Source organism: Protopterus annectens, chromosome 1.part0, assembly GCF_019279795.1.
Source record: "Protopterus annectens isolate FY-2018-M chromosome 1.part0, PAN1.0, whole genome shotgun sequence".
NCBI lineage: Eukaryota > Metazoa > Chordata > Ceratodontiformes > Protopteridae > Protopterus > Protopterus annectens.
In genome coordinates this window covers 678616904-678632206 of record NC_056725.1, presented here as the reverse complement: position 1 = coordinate 678632206, position 15303 = coordinate 678616904, and the positions used below count along the sequence as shown (strand labels likewise).

At 36.2% G+C, this 15303-nt stretch overlaps 1 protein-coding gene across 1 annotated transcript in view; it reads right to left on the bottom strand.

Annotated features, from left to right (window-relative positions):
* Nucleotides 1-15303, bottom strand: part of LOC122794026 (ryanodine receptor 1-like) — a 2146276-nt gene that overhangs the window by 1146692 nt on the left and 984281 nt on the right. Inside the window, 2 exon segments of the mRNA XM_044062140.1 lie at nt 555-1482; nt 13678-13904. Of these exon segments, the coding sequence (XP_043918075.1) occupies nt 555-1482; nt 13678-13904 (1155 nt within the window).

The following is a 15303-nucleotide window of genomic DNA, read 5'->3' as shown; positions in this document are numbered from 1 at the left end:
TGTGTTCATGTGTGTGCGCTCGCTCATACATGTACGTATACACATATATGTTGTGATGAGTTATTTCAAGTACACTTTTTGAACTAGCTGATCACTGATTAGTCAACCACTGAAATTTAGGACCATGTTTATTTTCATTCCTAATTTGTACTCATGCCCTTTGTCGTACTGTCCTCATTTTAATTTAAATTCTAGTTTTGACACCACAGCCATCTCTTATTATTTATTACTTCATAGGACATTTTTCTCTCTCTGTAAAGTATCTGCATATTTGTGAAGCCTTTAAAGGGAGACAATACACAGGTCCTTGACTGTAGAATTCTTTGCTCAGTACTTGCAACAGTGACCCCTACTATTATCTAATATTCAGTCTTTCCTTTACATCATTTATTATTCTCAGCACCTAAAATATTCTAATATTATATTTCCACATATAGACTATGATACCCCTGCTCCCTATACCTACAATTTCAAATTACATTCTCAGATTTCAATTTGACCTACATAATTAGGTCATTATGCTTTTGTAAAGTAAACAATAGTTAAGTTCATACCTGAAGCTTTACAGACTCAGGTAATTTCATTTGGAGGAGGCCTTCCTCCAAACTTTCCTGATCTTTAGCTTCTTCCTCTTCCCCTGCCTCTATGCCTTTTTCTTCTCCTTCATCAATCTTTTCTTCTTCGTGTTCTTCTTTTTCTTCCTCCTCCTCTCCTTCCTCTCCCTCTTCTTCTTCTTCTTCTTCTTCTTCTTGGCCCTCCTCCTTTTCTTCCTCCTCTTTTTCAGCCACAGCTTCTGTTTCCTCCTCTTTCTCTTCACTGGCTTCTTCCTTATGCTCTGCAAAAACATTTGGCTCAATCATCTTTAAGATATGCTTCACATCATCATCTTCAAAAATACCCATAATCAGAAGTGTTGAAATCAGTTTCAGAACAGGAACAAATTGGAACTCCACACTCCCTCCAACAGGATCGCGCATATGTTGACCACCATCTTGGACAGCCTCTGTCAACATGTTAATCGCTTTCATCTTTAATATGTCCAGTGGGATGCATGGACTCCACTGATACAGTTCTGAAGTTGCGCTAACAAAAGAGGTGGGAGAAAAATGGAGGTCTGGGCGTAAACAAGTGCTAAGTCCTACCCCAGGTAGGCCATGTTTCTTTTCCTCATCAGGGAACAATGTGATGCTTTTAGTCTCTTCTGACATTGGGACAATAAATTCATTATTCATCATAAGGCGAGAACGTTTGGCTGACTCAAGATGCATACTAATCATGAGGTCATAGTAACCACTTCGCAGGAGGCCAGGAAGAAACTTGCTCTCAATAGTGTAGAGAAGTTGAGATTCGTCCACATAGCTGCACAAAGCGTGTGCTACTCTATTATTGCCAAGGGCACAAACAGCACAGTACAACTGCAGGGTATGATAGTGGAACTTGAGAAGGTCCAAACGTTCAGAAAGTTCCAAGATATCAATGCACCTGTTAAAAAAATAGAAAGAAAATCATTTAGAATAAAAAAAAAACTTCTATAGCAACTGTTAACCTCCCTATAAATTTTCTTGATTAAATCATCCTGCAAGATTAGAATCAGCATATATTCTATTTTTAATACAGACACACATATATACACACATATGTATATATATGTGTATATATATATATATATATATATATATATATAGTTAACTAAATTACCATTATACAAGACTGTACCATCAAAGTAAATCTTTATGTAGTTTAAGCCACAGGTAAGAGATATCCTCAATGTACTGTTTCCACAACAACACTGGGTCCATCTTTTTACTGTATGTTACTTAATTAAGGCAAAATAGATAGTATTCACTCTTTAGGAAAATACACAGGGAGATTAATCATTTCAATGATATTTGTTTCTGAGATTTTTATGCATAAAGGAATGATTAGTTCTAAGATAGACTTTATATTTGTGAAAAAAAAATAAACACAAATAAGGGGTCATGTCAAGAATGGGTTTGCAATTTGGAAGTTTTTTGCTGATATAACACCAATAAGAAAAGGGCTTTCCAAGAAATGAACTTCAGATTATTTGAACTAGCTGGTTCAAATGGGGAATGGATCAGATTTTCTACAACCAAGAGAAGATCACAAAGAGGAACTGGATCTTTAAGTGGGGTTGTAGAAAGATCTGTTTTAGGGAGGCCTTACACACCTTCAGAAATCACACAATGAAGAAAGAATATGGAAACAAGTGTTGAAAACAGCAAAACTCAGCAAAAGAACACTTTGAGGAAATAAGGCTGCAGATTGTAGTTCGTAGAGATTTAATGAGGCACAAAAAAGTACATAAACGCTTTACACTCTCCACACTGCGTTTTCGTTTCCCTTTTGACTTCTTCAGACAACATAAACAGTCCTCAATACTAAACACTTAAATACTCAAAACCCTATACCAATCACACAATTAAAAATCAATTAATTAGATACAAGTGTTTGCTTTAGAAATTTTGGTCAACACAAAGTTCAAGCTGGCAAAAGAGAATAACATATACAAAAAACTTTTTACCACCCTAGTGTGTCTCCATTTATAAAATGCTGACCAGCAACCCTATCCAAATCATACGAAACATGAAAGTATGTATGGACTACATTTAATACTACAAAGTCTTAAATTGAACTAAAAACAGCATTAAAATTAAAAAATCATATTAAAAGTTTTAATGCTTTAGTGCCATCAAGTGGAAGAAACCTAAAAACATATATAAATTTCATGTATTTCAATTTCATAAGTCAATAAATAACATAAATGATTAAATAACACTCTATTACACAATTATAAAACTTTATATCAAACTTTTTATAACAGAAATTTTTGAAGGATGAATTTAAAAATATTTATGTAAGAAAATATCTATATAAAAACTTTTATTGATATTAAATGTTACACTATAAACCCCTAAAGCTTAGCCGCCCTCATTTTCAATACTGGGGCTATAGAGATAACATTGTTCAGGCCTGGCAGTTTATTTGCCTCTAAACTTAATTGCCATAATAACTCCTTATACTCTATAGATGTCTCCCACTGGCCTCCCCTGATGTCTTTTTCTACTACCTCCAGAACAAAAAAGTTATATGATGCTGAAGGGCAATCCATTTTATGTCTATACAATGCATTTTTAGAGTTGTTAGTTCTAATTTCATAATAATGTTTATAAATCCTATTCTTTAGTTTCCTTTCGGATTTTCCAACATAAAATGCCTCACATACTTTGCATAGGGCAATATAAATGATCCCATTTGTATCACAGTTAGAAAAGTTCTTACTCTCAATTAAAATATCCCTACTTTTAATATAAATTGCATTACACAAATATGTGTGCATTGAGAACACTTTCCACATTTATAAGTCCTAACTTTGGTTCTCTTGTTCCTAATCAATCCATTATTTCTTTCAAAAATGGATTTCAGATTCCTGCCTTTACGATAGGTACATCTCAATGGTTCCACAAAAAGGTGGCTAAGATCAGATAACTCACCAAATTTCATCCATTCTTCCTCCAGAATTTTTCTAATCTGAATGGCCTGTCCACAATAATCTACTATAAAATTATTTTCTCCTTCAAAATTATTCGAGGTATTCTTGAATCTTTCGAACGACTTTCTTCTACCTAGAATGGGTTCAAATCTCCCCATTCTATCCTCCCTAACTTCCTTCTCAATATTTTTAACCAGTACCAGTGGGTACCCTCTTTCAATAAACATTTTATACAGTGTGTCACATTCTTCATTAAAATCTAATTCCCTAGATGTCATTCTACTTGCTCTTACATACTGCCCCTTCACAATCTCTTTCTTTTGATGGTAGGGGTGTGCACTCCCATAAGACAAGTAGGAATTGGAATAAGTTTTCTTTCTTTCACCTTCTGAAATGCCAAAGACTGATAACCAGCATCTTGGTAGAATTTGGATAAGGCTGTCAGGTGTACTCTGACAGCAGAGAATGGATGTTGAGAAGAGGTCTAAACCCCAATGCATTACCCAAAGGGGAACTTCTTCCATTTTCTCTGGCAAAACTTTCATGTGGATGGCCTTTGGGAAGCACTGAGGATTTGGACCCTCTTGGCAGGTATGAAGGGTCTTTGACCATTGAAGGGAACTGCAGAAACCTAGGCCTACTGGACACCTGAAGCAGGAGAGCCAGAAGCAGATCTAGACACAGAGGCTTTTTCTTGAGGTGAGACCAAAGCAAGAGGAACCATAGTTCTCAAGGCCAGAATGAGGCTATAAGGATCACTGTTCTGCACAACATGGCTTTCTGTAGAAACCTGGTAATTGGGGGAAGTGGTGGAAAGGTATACTGGAGAAGTGGCCACTGTTGATCTAGATAACCCTTTGTGGAGTCTTCCTGTCAAAGAATAAGAACAAAGAAGTCACTGCATTTAGTGCTTGTCAGGGTTGCAAACAGTTTGCAGTAAGGCTTCCGCCAAGGGCAGAAAAATCATCTATGCCACATCTGTGTTAAGGAACCACTCTTTATGTAGCAGAATGCATCTGCTAATCCTGTCTGTTAAGCAGCTGATCAGTCTAAAGATGTGCATTTCCAGAGAAAGTGTTGTGAGGACATCACCCATTCCCACACTTTCATGGAATCTTGACAAAGGGGGTAAATCCTGGTGCCACCTTGTTTGCTGAAATATCACATTACTGACATCTTGCCTACACATGTGAACTGCTACGACACCTTAGACAATGTAGTCCTGGAAGGCCCCAACACAGGAAGCACAACCATCTTCAGATCTTTGATGTGCAGCTTGGTCTCTTGCAAGGTCTGAGTTCCTTGGACTGTCTGCCCCTAACAGTGCTCCCCCAACCCCAGGGCAGGTACACATGGCAACATGCAACTGTGGTCATTGGTATGGGGAGAACAAAGATACATCCAATCAGGCTCTGGGTATGTAAGCATCACTGGAAGTGCATATCTTGGACAGGTCAATTATTTAGCCCATATCTTCATCCATTTGCATAAACTGTGCTCTGTAAATATTTCAGAACTCTCATGTGATACCTTGCATGGTGTAGAAGATTGATGGTAATTGCCACCTGTCCTAGCAATTTGTGAATCATAAGATAGGATCCAAAGGCAGTTGCTGGCGGTATCCACGATATAAATAGATGACCATAAACGCTGATATCACTGACACTTTAATTGAACAAGAAGTAGAGTAAAGCGCTTTTCGTCTACTGACATCAGTAGACTTCTTCAGACTGATATAAAACAAGCTTACGCAAAAAGACTTATATAATGAATCAATAAAACAATTAAAACAATTAATCAATTAAGCAAACTATTAGCGAATGGAATGTAGACAATTAGTTCATTGATTCTTGACCAGTAATAGTGAACTAAGACTAAAAATGAAGGTAAATATATATACCATTAAATAACATATAAGAACCTATTCACCACCCATATAAAATATACTTCATAGTGCATAAATCACGACACAGAATATACAGAATGTATACTGAATATATATAGAAATAAATAAGAGTTAATAATTAATAATAAAAATAGTATAAAAAAATATATAATTAAAACAACTTTGTAATGTTTTTAAACATTCTGTATGCATTAAAAGCATAATTATGTCATTTCATCTACCTATATGTGGCTGCTCAAATAAGTTGTAAGGTTACTTCAAGTAGTTACTGTACAAATAAAGAAATAAAGAAAAGAAAATTTACCTTACTAAGTTTTTCAATTTTAACAAACAACTAATAGAACAAAAGTCGTTTAATCCTGGAACAGAGTAGGAATTCAATCTGATCTGCCACTTAAGTTCTAGTTCTTCCAAAAGTAAATGGGAAGGAGCTCCCCTCGGGTTATCTGTTATCTGATCGATAACTAAAAACTTAAAACTATGGTCACTGAATAATCTAATATGTTTAGCTAAAGCGTTCTCTTGTTTGTTCTTACTTATTGCATACAGGTGTTCATATAAACGATCCCGGAGTCTACATTCTGTCTTACCTATGTAGAATCCGGGACAGTTTTGGCATTGTGCCAAATAAACTACCATGCAAGAATTGCAGTTAGCCCTACATTTCAGGTCATACGTCTTACCATTTATATTAAACATATTAGATTCTAAAATGTATTTGCACTTATTACAATTTTGGCACTTGAACGTGCCTGGTGTTCTTAACAATGCACATTGTTGTTGTTCGAGAATGGTTTTTAGGATTTTGCCTCTCCTAAATACTGTAACAGGACGAACACCCATTTTACTATTCAGTGAAGAATTAGTCTTGAAAATATCCCAATTTTTCTTAACAATGTCAATAATATCATAGCTGTTCACATTGTAAGTTAAAATTAATTTAGCCTCCGTGGCCACAACATTAGTTGGAATACTAGCTGAAAGTTGGGAAGTAATCAAGGTACCCTCTATTGCGATCTGTGATCGGTTGTTATGTAAGCATAAAATGGGTTTGTAGAACCCATTCTCTCTTTTACTTGTGACTTCCAAGACAAGTGCTTCTAATAAATAAGAAGGATACCCTCTAAGGATAAACATATTTTTCAAAAATACACACTCAGTGTGGAAATCCGTGTCTAAACTCACAATTCGAGCAGCTCTCACAAGTTGTCCTTTAACCACAGATCTTTTCTGGTGGTTAGGGTGACAGCTGCTGAAGTGGAGAAAAGAGTTACAGTAAGTATGTTTCCTATAAACTCTTGCTACATATGCTTTTAACTCAACATTTTTAACTAGCCATATATCTAAGTAGGCAATGGCACTAGTACTGAATGTAGAGGTAAATTTCAAAAAATCGGTGGAATTGTTAAAAATATTTAATAAGTCATTACTAACAAGTTCATCCCCTTCAAGTAAAATGAAGATGTCGTCAAGATATCGGGTATAATAACGAATCCTTTCTTTCACGATGCCGTTATTGAAAATGAATTCCCTTTCCCAATAAGCCATCACCATGTTGGCTATACTGGCCCCACAGGGGGAGCCCATGGCTACCCCAACTTTTTGCAGGTAAAAGTTTTGACCTAGCATAAAAAAGTTGTTATATAAAATTATCTCTAGTAATTCAATAACTAGGGAAATTTCATTGCCAGTAGCACCATTCCTCTTCAATGTTATAGCCACCCAGTCTGTAGCTATATGATGTGGTATGCATGTACACAGATCTTTGACGTCAACTGTTAAAAAATTACAGTTAACGTCAAAATCCAAAAGATCAATTTGGTTAAAAATGACCATGAATCTTTGCATATTTGATCTTCGCTACACATATACTTTTGCAAGATAGAGTCGACAATTTTTGCGCATGTGTATGTGGGTGAGCCACGACCGTCAACTAGTGGGCGCATCGGAGGGTTAGATAAGTCTTTGTGAATTTTTGGAATCCCAAAAAGACACGGATATCGTGGATAAGCAGTCAGCATATACTTATACTGATCTTGATGTAATCTACCCTCGGTGTACATATCTTCAATACTATTTTTAATAGTTGAGTAGGCCCTATTTGTTTCAGATCTAGAACTCAATGCATACGAATCGTTGTTAACTAAATCAGTCATCCGATCAAAGTAATCATCCTTATCAAAAATAACTGCCCCTCCGCCCTTATCGGGTTTGCAGATGCGTAAATTGTGAATTTTGACATAATTAATCAATTCATTTTCATTCTTGCTTATATCATGGTTAGCAATAAATTGTGGATTTCTTAAAATCTGACTTAGATCTAACTCACACATCTGCTCAAACATTTGTATCAAAGGATGCAATGGTGGATTAAATGTACTTGGAACCCTAAGTGAAGTACTATTAGGGTTTTCGTCATTACCACCTAGCATCAAATTAAAGTTCAATTTGCGTGTGTACAATTTGATGTCCAAAATAGTACCAACCAAGTCAAATTTTCGCTGAGGGACATAGGAGTAACCTTTTGATAAAAAATTGGCTAGCTCATCTGGTATAGATACTGTAGAAAAATTATATACCTTAAAATCACCAGAACTATTAGTAATAATCACAGGTTTAGACAATTGTTCATCATTGGAACATACAGAGATATTTACATTAATTACTGAATCAGAACTAACAACAGAAGTATCAACAGAAATAGTACCACCAATGTCATTGACATCCTGGTTCGTAGCAGTAATGTCCTCAGTAATAAACCTGCTAACATTGTTAATTACTCCATTGAGGACATTATTAACACAAACATTATTATGATCCATATCATCAGAGTCTATATGGTTTAGGGTGTTGTTCACCTGGGGCGTTGAAAGAAAGGATTCGTTATTATACCCGATATCTTGACGACATCTTCATTTTACTTGAAGGGGATGAACTTGTTAGTAATGACTTATTAAATATTTTTAACAATTCCACCGATTTTTTGAAATTTACCTCTACATTCAGTACTAGTGCCATTGCCTACTTAGATATATGGCTAGTTAAAAATGTTGAGTTAAAAGCATATGTAGCAAGAGTTCATAGGAAACATACTTACTGTAACTCTTTTCTCCACTTCAGCAGCTGTCACCCTAACCACCAGAAAAGATCTGTGGTTAAAGGACAACTTGTGAGAGCTGCTCGAATTGTGAGTTTAGACACGGATTTCCACACTGAGTGTGTATTTTTGAAAAATATGTTTATCCTTAGAGGGTATCCTTCTTATTTATTAGAAGCACTTGTCTTAGAAGTCACAAGTAAAAGAGAGAATGGGTTCTACAAACCCATTTTATGCTTACATAACAACCGATCACAGATCGCAATAGAGGGTACCTTGATTACTTCCCAACTTTCAGCTAGTATTCCAACTAATGTTGTGGCCACGGATGCTAAGTGTATAGGTCCTAAATTAATTTTAACTTACAATGTGAACAGCTACGATATTATTGACATTGTTAAGAAAAATTGGGATATTTTCAAGACTAATTCTTCACTGAATAGTAAAATGGGTGTTCGTCCTGTTACAGTATTTAGGAGAGGCAAAAACCTAAAAACCATTCTCGAACAACAACAATGTGCATTGTTAAGAACACCAGGCACGTTCAAGTGCCAAAATTGTAATAAGTGCAAATACATTTTAGAATCTAATAGGTTTAATATAAATGGTAAGACGTATGACCTGAAATGTAGGGCTAACTGCAATTCTCGCATGGTAGTTTATTTGGCACAATGCCAAAACTGTCCCGGATTCTACATAGGTAAGACAGAACGTAGACTCCGGGATCGTTTATATGAACACCTGTATGCAATAAGTAAGAACAAACAAGAGAACGCTTTAGCTAAACATATTAGCTTATTCAGTGACCATAGTTTTAAGTTTTTAGTTATCGATCAGATAACAGATAACCCGAGGGGAGCTCCTTCCCATTTACTTTTGGAAGAACTAGAACTTAAGTGGCAGATCAGATTGAATTCCTACTCTGTTCCAGGATTAAACAACTTTTGTTCTATTAGTTGTTTGTTAAAACTGAAAAACTTAGTAAGGTAAATTTTCTTTTCTTTATTTCTTTATTTGTACAGTAACTACTTGAAGTAACCTTACAACTTATTTGAGCAGCCACATATAGGTAGATGAAATGACGTAATTATGCTTTTAATGCATACAGAATGTTTAAAAACATTACAAAGTTGTTTTAATTATATATTTTTTTATACTATTTTTATTATTAATTATTAACTCTTATTTATTTCTATATATATTCAGTATACATTCTGTATATTCTGTGTCGTGATTTATGCACTATGAAGTATATTTTATATGGGTGGTGAATAGGTTCTTATATGTTATTTAATGGTATATATATTTACCTTCATTTTTAGTCTTAGTTCACTATTACTGGTCAAGAATCAATGAACTAATTGTCTACATTCCATTCGCTAATAGTTGTTTGCTTAATTGATTAATTGTTTTAATTGCTTTATTGATTCATTATATAAGTCTTTTTGCGTAAGCTTGTTTTATATCAGTCTGAAGAAGTCTACTGATGTCAGTAGACAAAAAGCGCTTTACTCTACTTCTTGTTCAATTTAAGTGTCAGTGATATCAGCGTTTGTGGTCATCTATTTATATCGTGGATACTGCCAGCAACTGCCTTTGGATCCTATCTTGTGTTTTACCAGTTCGTGTTAGTTTGCATTTTCAATTTGTGAATCATGTTGGTGGGGGGGGAGGATGAATTAACTGTTGGTCACTGCTGGTTGTAGAGAAAGTATCCTATCCTGAGGCAGCTTCACAGTATTTTTCACAGTCTCCAGATGGCCTCCTATAAAGACCAGGTTCTGTTACAGCTCCAACTGTGACTTTTACATATCTTCCACCTGAGCACATACAGAAGACAGTTGTCTAAATGGCTGAAACAGGAGTCTGAACCTGATGGCTGGGGTCTTCTGTGGCCTTTTTGGAATGCTCTAAATCTGGAGTTTATGGTCAGTGATCAAGGCTCAGAACTGTTGGGTATTGAGGGGTGGAGGTAAAGCCAATAATGCATGCTCTCTCTGACCTTTTCAGCAGCAGGATTGCTTTATCCAGGTATTCTTGATGACATGCCTGTCAGAAATGATGACACCATCACCAAACAAACATCAATGTCAAAGGCACTCTGGCATGAAGGGAAGCTGCTAGAAGTCATAGCCAGCCTTGAAACTGTTTCAGCTCCATTAAGTTCAAATGCAGAACATTCAGATATGGAATACAGTCACAAAGGAGTGACAGCCTGTAATGATACTGAGCCTTCAATGTTGACTACTTCGTCCTTAGACACTGTTGCTGTCAGGAAAAAGGGAATTGAACGTAACAGAATCAAGAGCATCAGCGATGAAGGATCTAAACTTCCTGATGCTGATTTAGAATAGACTGGGAAAACAGTCAGCTCTAATACTCTCTATGCTGAAAACGGGGACTCAGAGGGAGTTTGCGATATTAATGCTACTGAACCTTCCCCATCGGTCCTAAAGACAGAGAAGGATAAAAGGACACCCAAATCACTCTGAGCCTTCACAAAACCTGCATCAAGCCTTCCACTCAGTTGGCATGGAGGGCCTCCGGACAGACCTAGCTAGAAATGCCAAGGTAGGATGAGATTTGAGGAACCTCAAAAGCCCCTTCTCCAAGAAAAAGCATCATGATCTCTTCCTAAAGAAGCAGTCTGAACCAGGGACACCTCTGGCTGGGTAGCACCCAAGGGAGAAGCTTGGGAAAGAGCCTTAGACACTTCAGTTGAGTGGGATTCCACCTAAGGCTGACATGGAGGTTGGCTTTACTTGCCTGAATGGACTTCCATCCTCAGAGTCTTATAGGAGAAAGATATGTTGTCTGAAGTTGGATCTGCTTTTATATTTTTCTTTCTTCTCTTTTTGTCCTTCTCAGAACATCAGGCTAATCCTGAAGGCCTTGAAGATGTCACAAGAGTCCTTAAGATTTTCTAGCCCCAGGTACACCACACAGAGCTTGTGGATGTCTTGGGAAGGGTTTTTATGGCTGTAGTGGATGAACTTTCAAAAGCTGGAGGTCTTCTCCATAACTACACAAAACAGTACCTAAAATAGCTTTCGGGTAAGAATCATCTAGCCCTACCAGCAAGTCTATTCAGTTAAACAACAGTCAAGCCCTAAGAAATAGACCATACAATTTCTGAGAAAAACCAAAACACAATGAGACAAGAGTAAACTCCACAGATGTACTTATCCCTGCAAAAGACATATGGCAGTTAGGGCTCGCTCCCTAACTGGAAATAGTAAGAATACAAAAAAAATTAAATAAAGTTCAAGTTAACTTTATAATGTAGCTAGTAATTTTAGGAATGTTGAATACTGTCTGAATGCTATTGGATGTAAACAAGATGTGGGGTGCTGAGACAGGAATGGTGCATTGTGGTAGACAGGGTAGAAGCTGGAGATGAAGAATAAATCTGTTTGCTGAATGGAGCTGCCTGTCAGCAATCATTCCCACCTGCTGAAAAGGACAAATTAGATAATTTAATATCCTCTGCTATTGTTGTCAAATGTACGATTTGTCATTTTCTGTCAATGTTCAGTTATTATTTGTTGTCCCTTGTTATAATTAGTTAAAATGGGCTTGGTTAATTTCCACTGCTGCCAATGTTTAGGAACTCAGGTTGGAGAAAATTGAGTGAAGCTAAATGCACATGTTTCATACTAACTGATTAAGTTTGTGGCACTGAATGTCTAGATAATTACTCAGCACAATTATGGACATATAAGTGAGTATGGAGTCATATAACATGTTTCAGTTGGTCTCTGGGGAAATGCACATGAGGGTGACTTTGCTGCTGTTCCATGAATTGGGGAAGGCAGACAGAATGTGCTTCTCTTTACTTAGTATCCACTTCAAACAGCTGTCCACCAAGACTTTCCGATCTGTTGAGAGAGTGTTATTTTACTTCCTAATTTTTATGCATTACTGCTATGAAAAATTACATTCTTAGTTCTATGCTCAATTCATCAAGCCATCATTAGCAATCATCTATTCATTAATTCACTCCATTGGTATAGTTGACCATGTGAGGACAGGTGATATGCATTCTTATCTGTGTGATAAGGTTTTGATTACTCTATTCCAAGGACTAATGTCTAACAATGCTTAAGTACAAAGTCATCTTCAGGCTATTGGACATAAACATTAACTAACCTAAACACTACATTGCCATGTGCTAGTAATATCAACATAATAGAACTGTTACAGCCCCTTGAATGATGTTCTTCGAGAAGACACAGTGTTCTGTCTTACTGACCAAATCTAACCCATCAACATTTTATCAGCAAGTTCTGACTAGGATGTTCCTGTTTCTGACAGCTATTCCTATCTGACTGACACATATTTAAATAATGATTCCTTAGTGGAACTGTAGGCCTAGTAATGTCAATGGAAACCTTCCTTACACAATGGAATGATAATGTAAGACCCAACTACTAAAATAGTTCCTTCATTAATGAACAGGATCTAAAAATCTGTCCTGTTGGGTTTCCTCTTTGTATCCTGAGTATGTTCTAGTTCCTCATCATAGATATATCTGGATATCATTTTGGATGTGTCCATTGAACCAAGCTAGACTCAGATCTCTTTATAAAATGCAGGAACACCTAACATGATAAATAATTGAACCTGTAAGTTTCAAGAAATATACCAAGAGCAAAATTGTTCTGTCACTGTAATACATGTATGGATTTGTTATCTGCAGAACTGCATACTTTTCATGGAAGTGCATCAGGCATGCTGTGTGTGTATGTGTATGTGTGTGTGTGTGTGTGTGTGTGTGTGTGTGTGTGTGTGTGTCGGGGGAGTATAGTGATGAAGCCAGCAAGGGAAAAAAAATACTGTGGGATGGCTTTATTACAATCATGACTGCTTACATTATAACTACCATTCAACAAAACTAAGACTGCCCTGGTAGAAGCCAATGTCTTGGAATTATGATAAAAATAAATCCAGCTTTCATGTCTTCTAGACTTGTAAACAGCTACTAATTCAATGGTGAATATTCTCCAGTATAAAAACAATTATGAGAAGGAGACAATTTCTTTTACCTGAGTTGTTGCAGACTGATGAAGATCTGATGCCGAGTCTTACAACATGGCCAGCAGCAGCAATTAAATAATACAATGTCTAAAACAAACAATATGCAGCTTATATTTTACCAACCTATTTTCCTCTGGAATATTAAGTGCCATCATAATAAGGGGCTCTAAGCATTCGATCATCCATCCATGGCGTTCACTGACACGTCCAGTATCAACATGTAAAAACTCATTTGGCATCCTGCTCCATACCACTGGTGTAAGCATCTGGACATCTAGTCGAGGTGGGCACTGTGGTACTGTATTTTTCCTTTCACTAATGAACATGGCAGATGATATAGGCATAATGTTCTGGAAATAAATATTGAAAGATATGTCATTTTGAATTTCAAGTGGTGTATTTACAGCTTAACAAATTACATTATTTCTCTGTAACACAGCTAAATAATAATAATTGTTTGATGGACATACGTATGCCAACTTCAAAGCTGCACCAACTCAGAGAAGGGGTAGAAAGTGATAAAAAAGGAGACATTCGCTTTCTAGCTCTTTTCTGAGTCTACCTCAAAATGCCAGTAACCTTCCAGTGACAATAATCTGAGTATCCGAACATCAATAAACTGACCACCAACAAGCAGTGAGTTTGACAGTTTATTTGCATATATTTAATTGTCTTTTTACTGAAGTATGGAGACTACTTTCCTTCAAAATACATAGCTTCTAAAACTAAAAAAAAAAATTATATAACTCATATGGACCATTTTTTAAGTGTAATAATGCCCTCAAGGATGGGTGTTATAGCTCTTCTGCCTGGGTGGTCCTGTAGTTCTTTCCCGTTTCCACTCTGTTTTTTACATGCATTTATTGAATTATTACTTGTGACACAAGCAAACTTACATTTATATAAAAATAATAAAAGCATATCAACAAGTTCACATTTACTAACATTACACATTACATATACTGTTATTGATCATATAATGAAAGCAACATTACATAAATTGTTCAATTCCTACCTTCTCTTAAACCTCATTCCTTCTCCAAAAATTTTTTTCTGCATGTACTGTTCCCACAATTTCCAGTTTTTTAAAATAATTTACTCCTACCCTTTTCTAAAGATCCCACTTCCTATTCTTTTATATCTGTTACAATATTCACAACTTTAAGTATAGTGGTTTAGATTTTGATTTCCATTTTCTAGTAATTGCTTTTTTGGCAGCCACCAGAATTCAACTTAACAAGGCCTTGTTATGTACCCCCATTCAAAAAATCATTTCTTTGTTATACTCCTTTGCCCCCACAGTATTTATGACAGAGTACTCTGTAGGGAATTTTTAAAGTTTGCCAACTCATAACATTCCTAAAACATATGCTCCCAGGTACCTCTTTCTTCCTCATTATACCTCCAACATTTGCCATCTACCGGAAGAAAAATTCTTTGGAATCTGCTTAGGGTATACAAGTTTCTATGCAAACACTTCCAGGTAAAAATCCTAAACCTTCTAGATTTTGTTGGGAGCCATACATACATCATTGCATTGTTTCTTTGTGAATTGCATATCTAATCCCTCTTCCCAATCTCTTTTGGTCCTCCTATAGTTATCATGCAATATTTTAAACACACTACTAATTATCCATTTTTTAAGAGCAGCCTCTGTTGCACATTCAACTAAAAACTCAACCAGTGCATGTCTTTTCATTCAGGATTTCCCTATCCCTTTCTCTTTGTCTGTACTCTGATATCAATCCC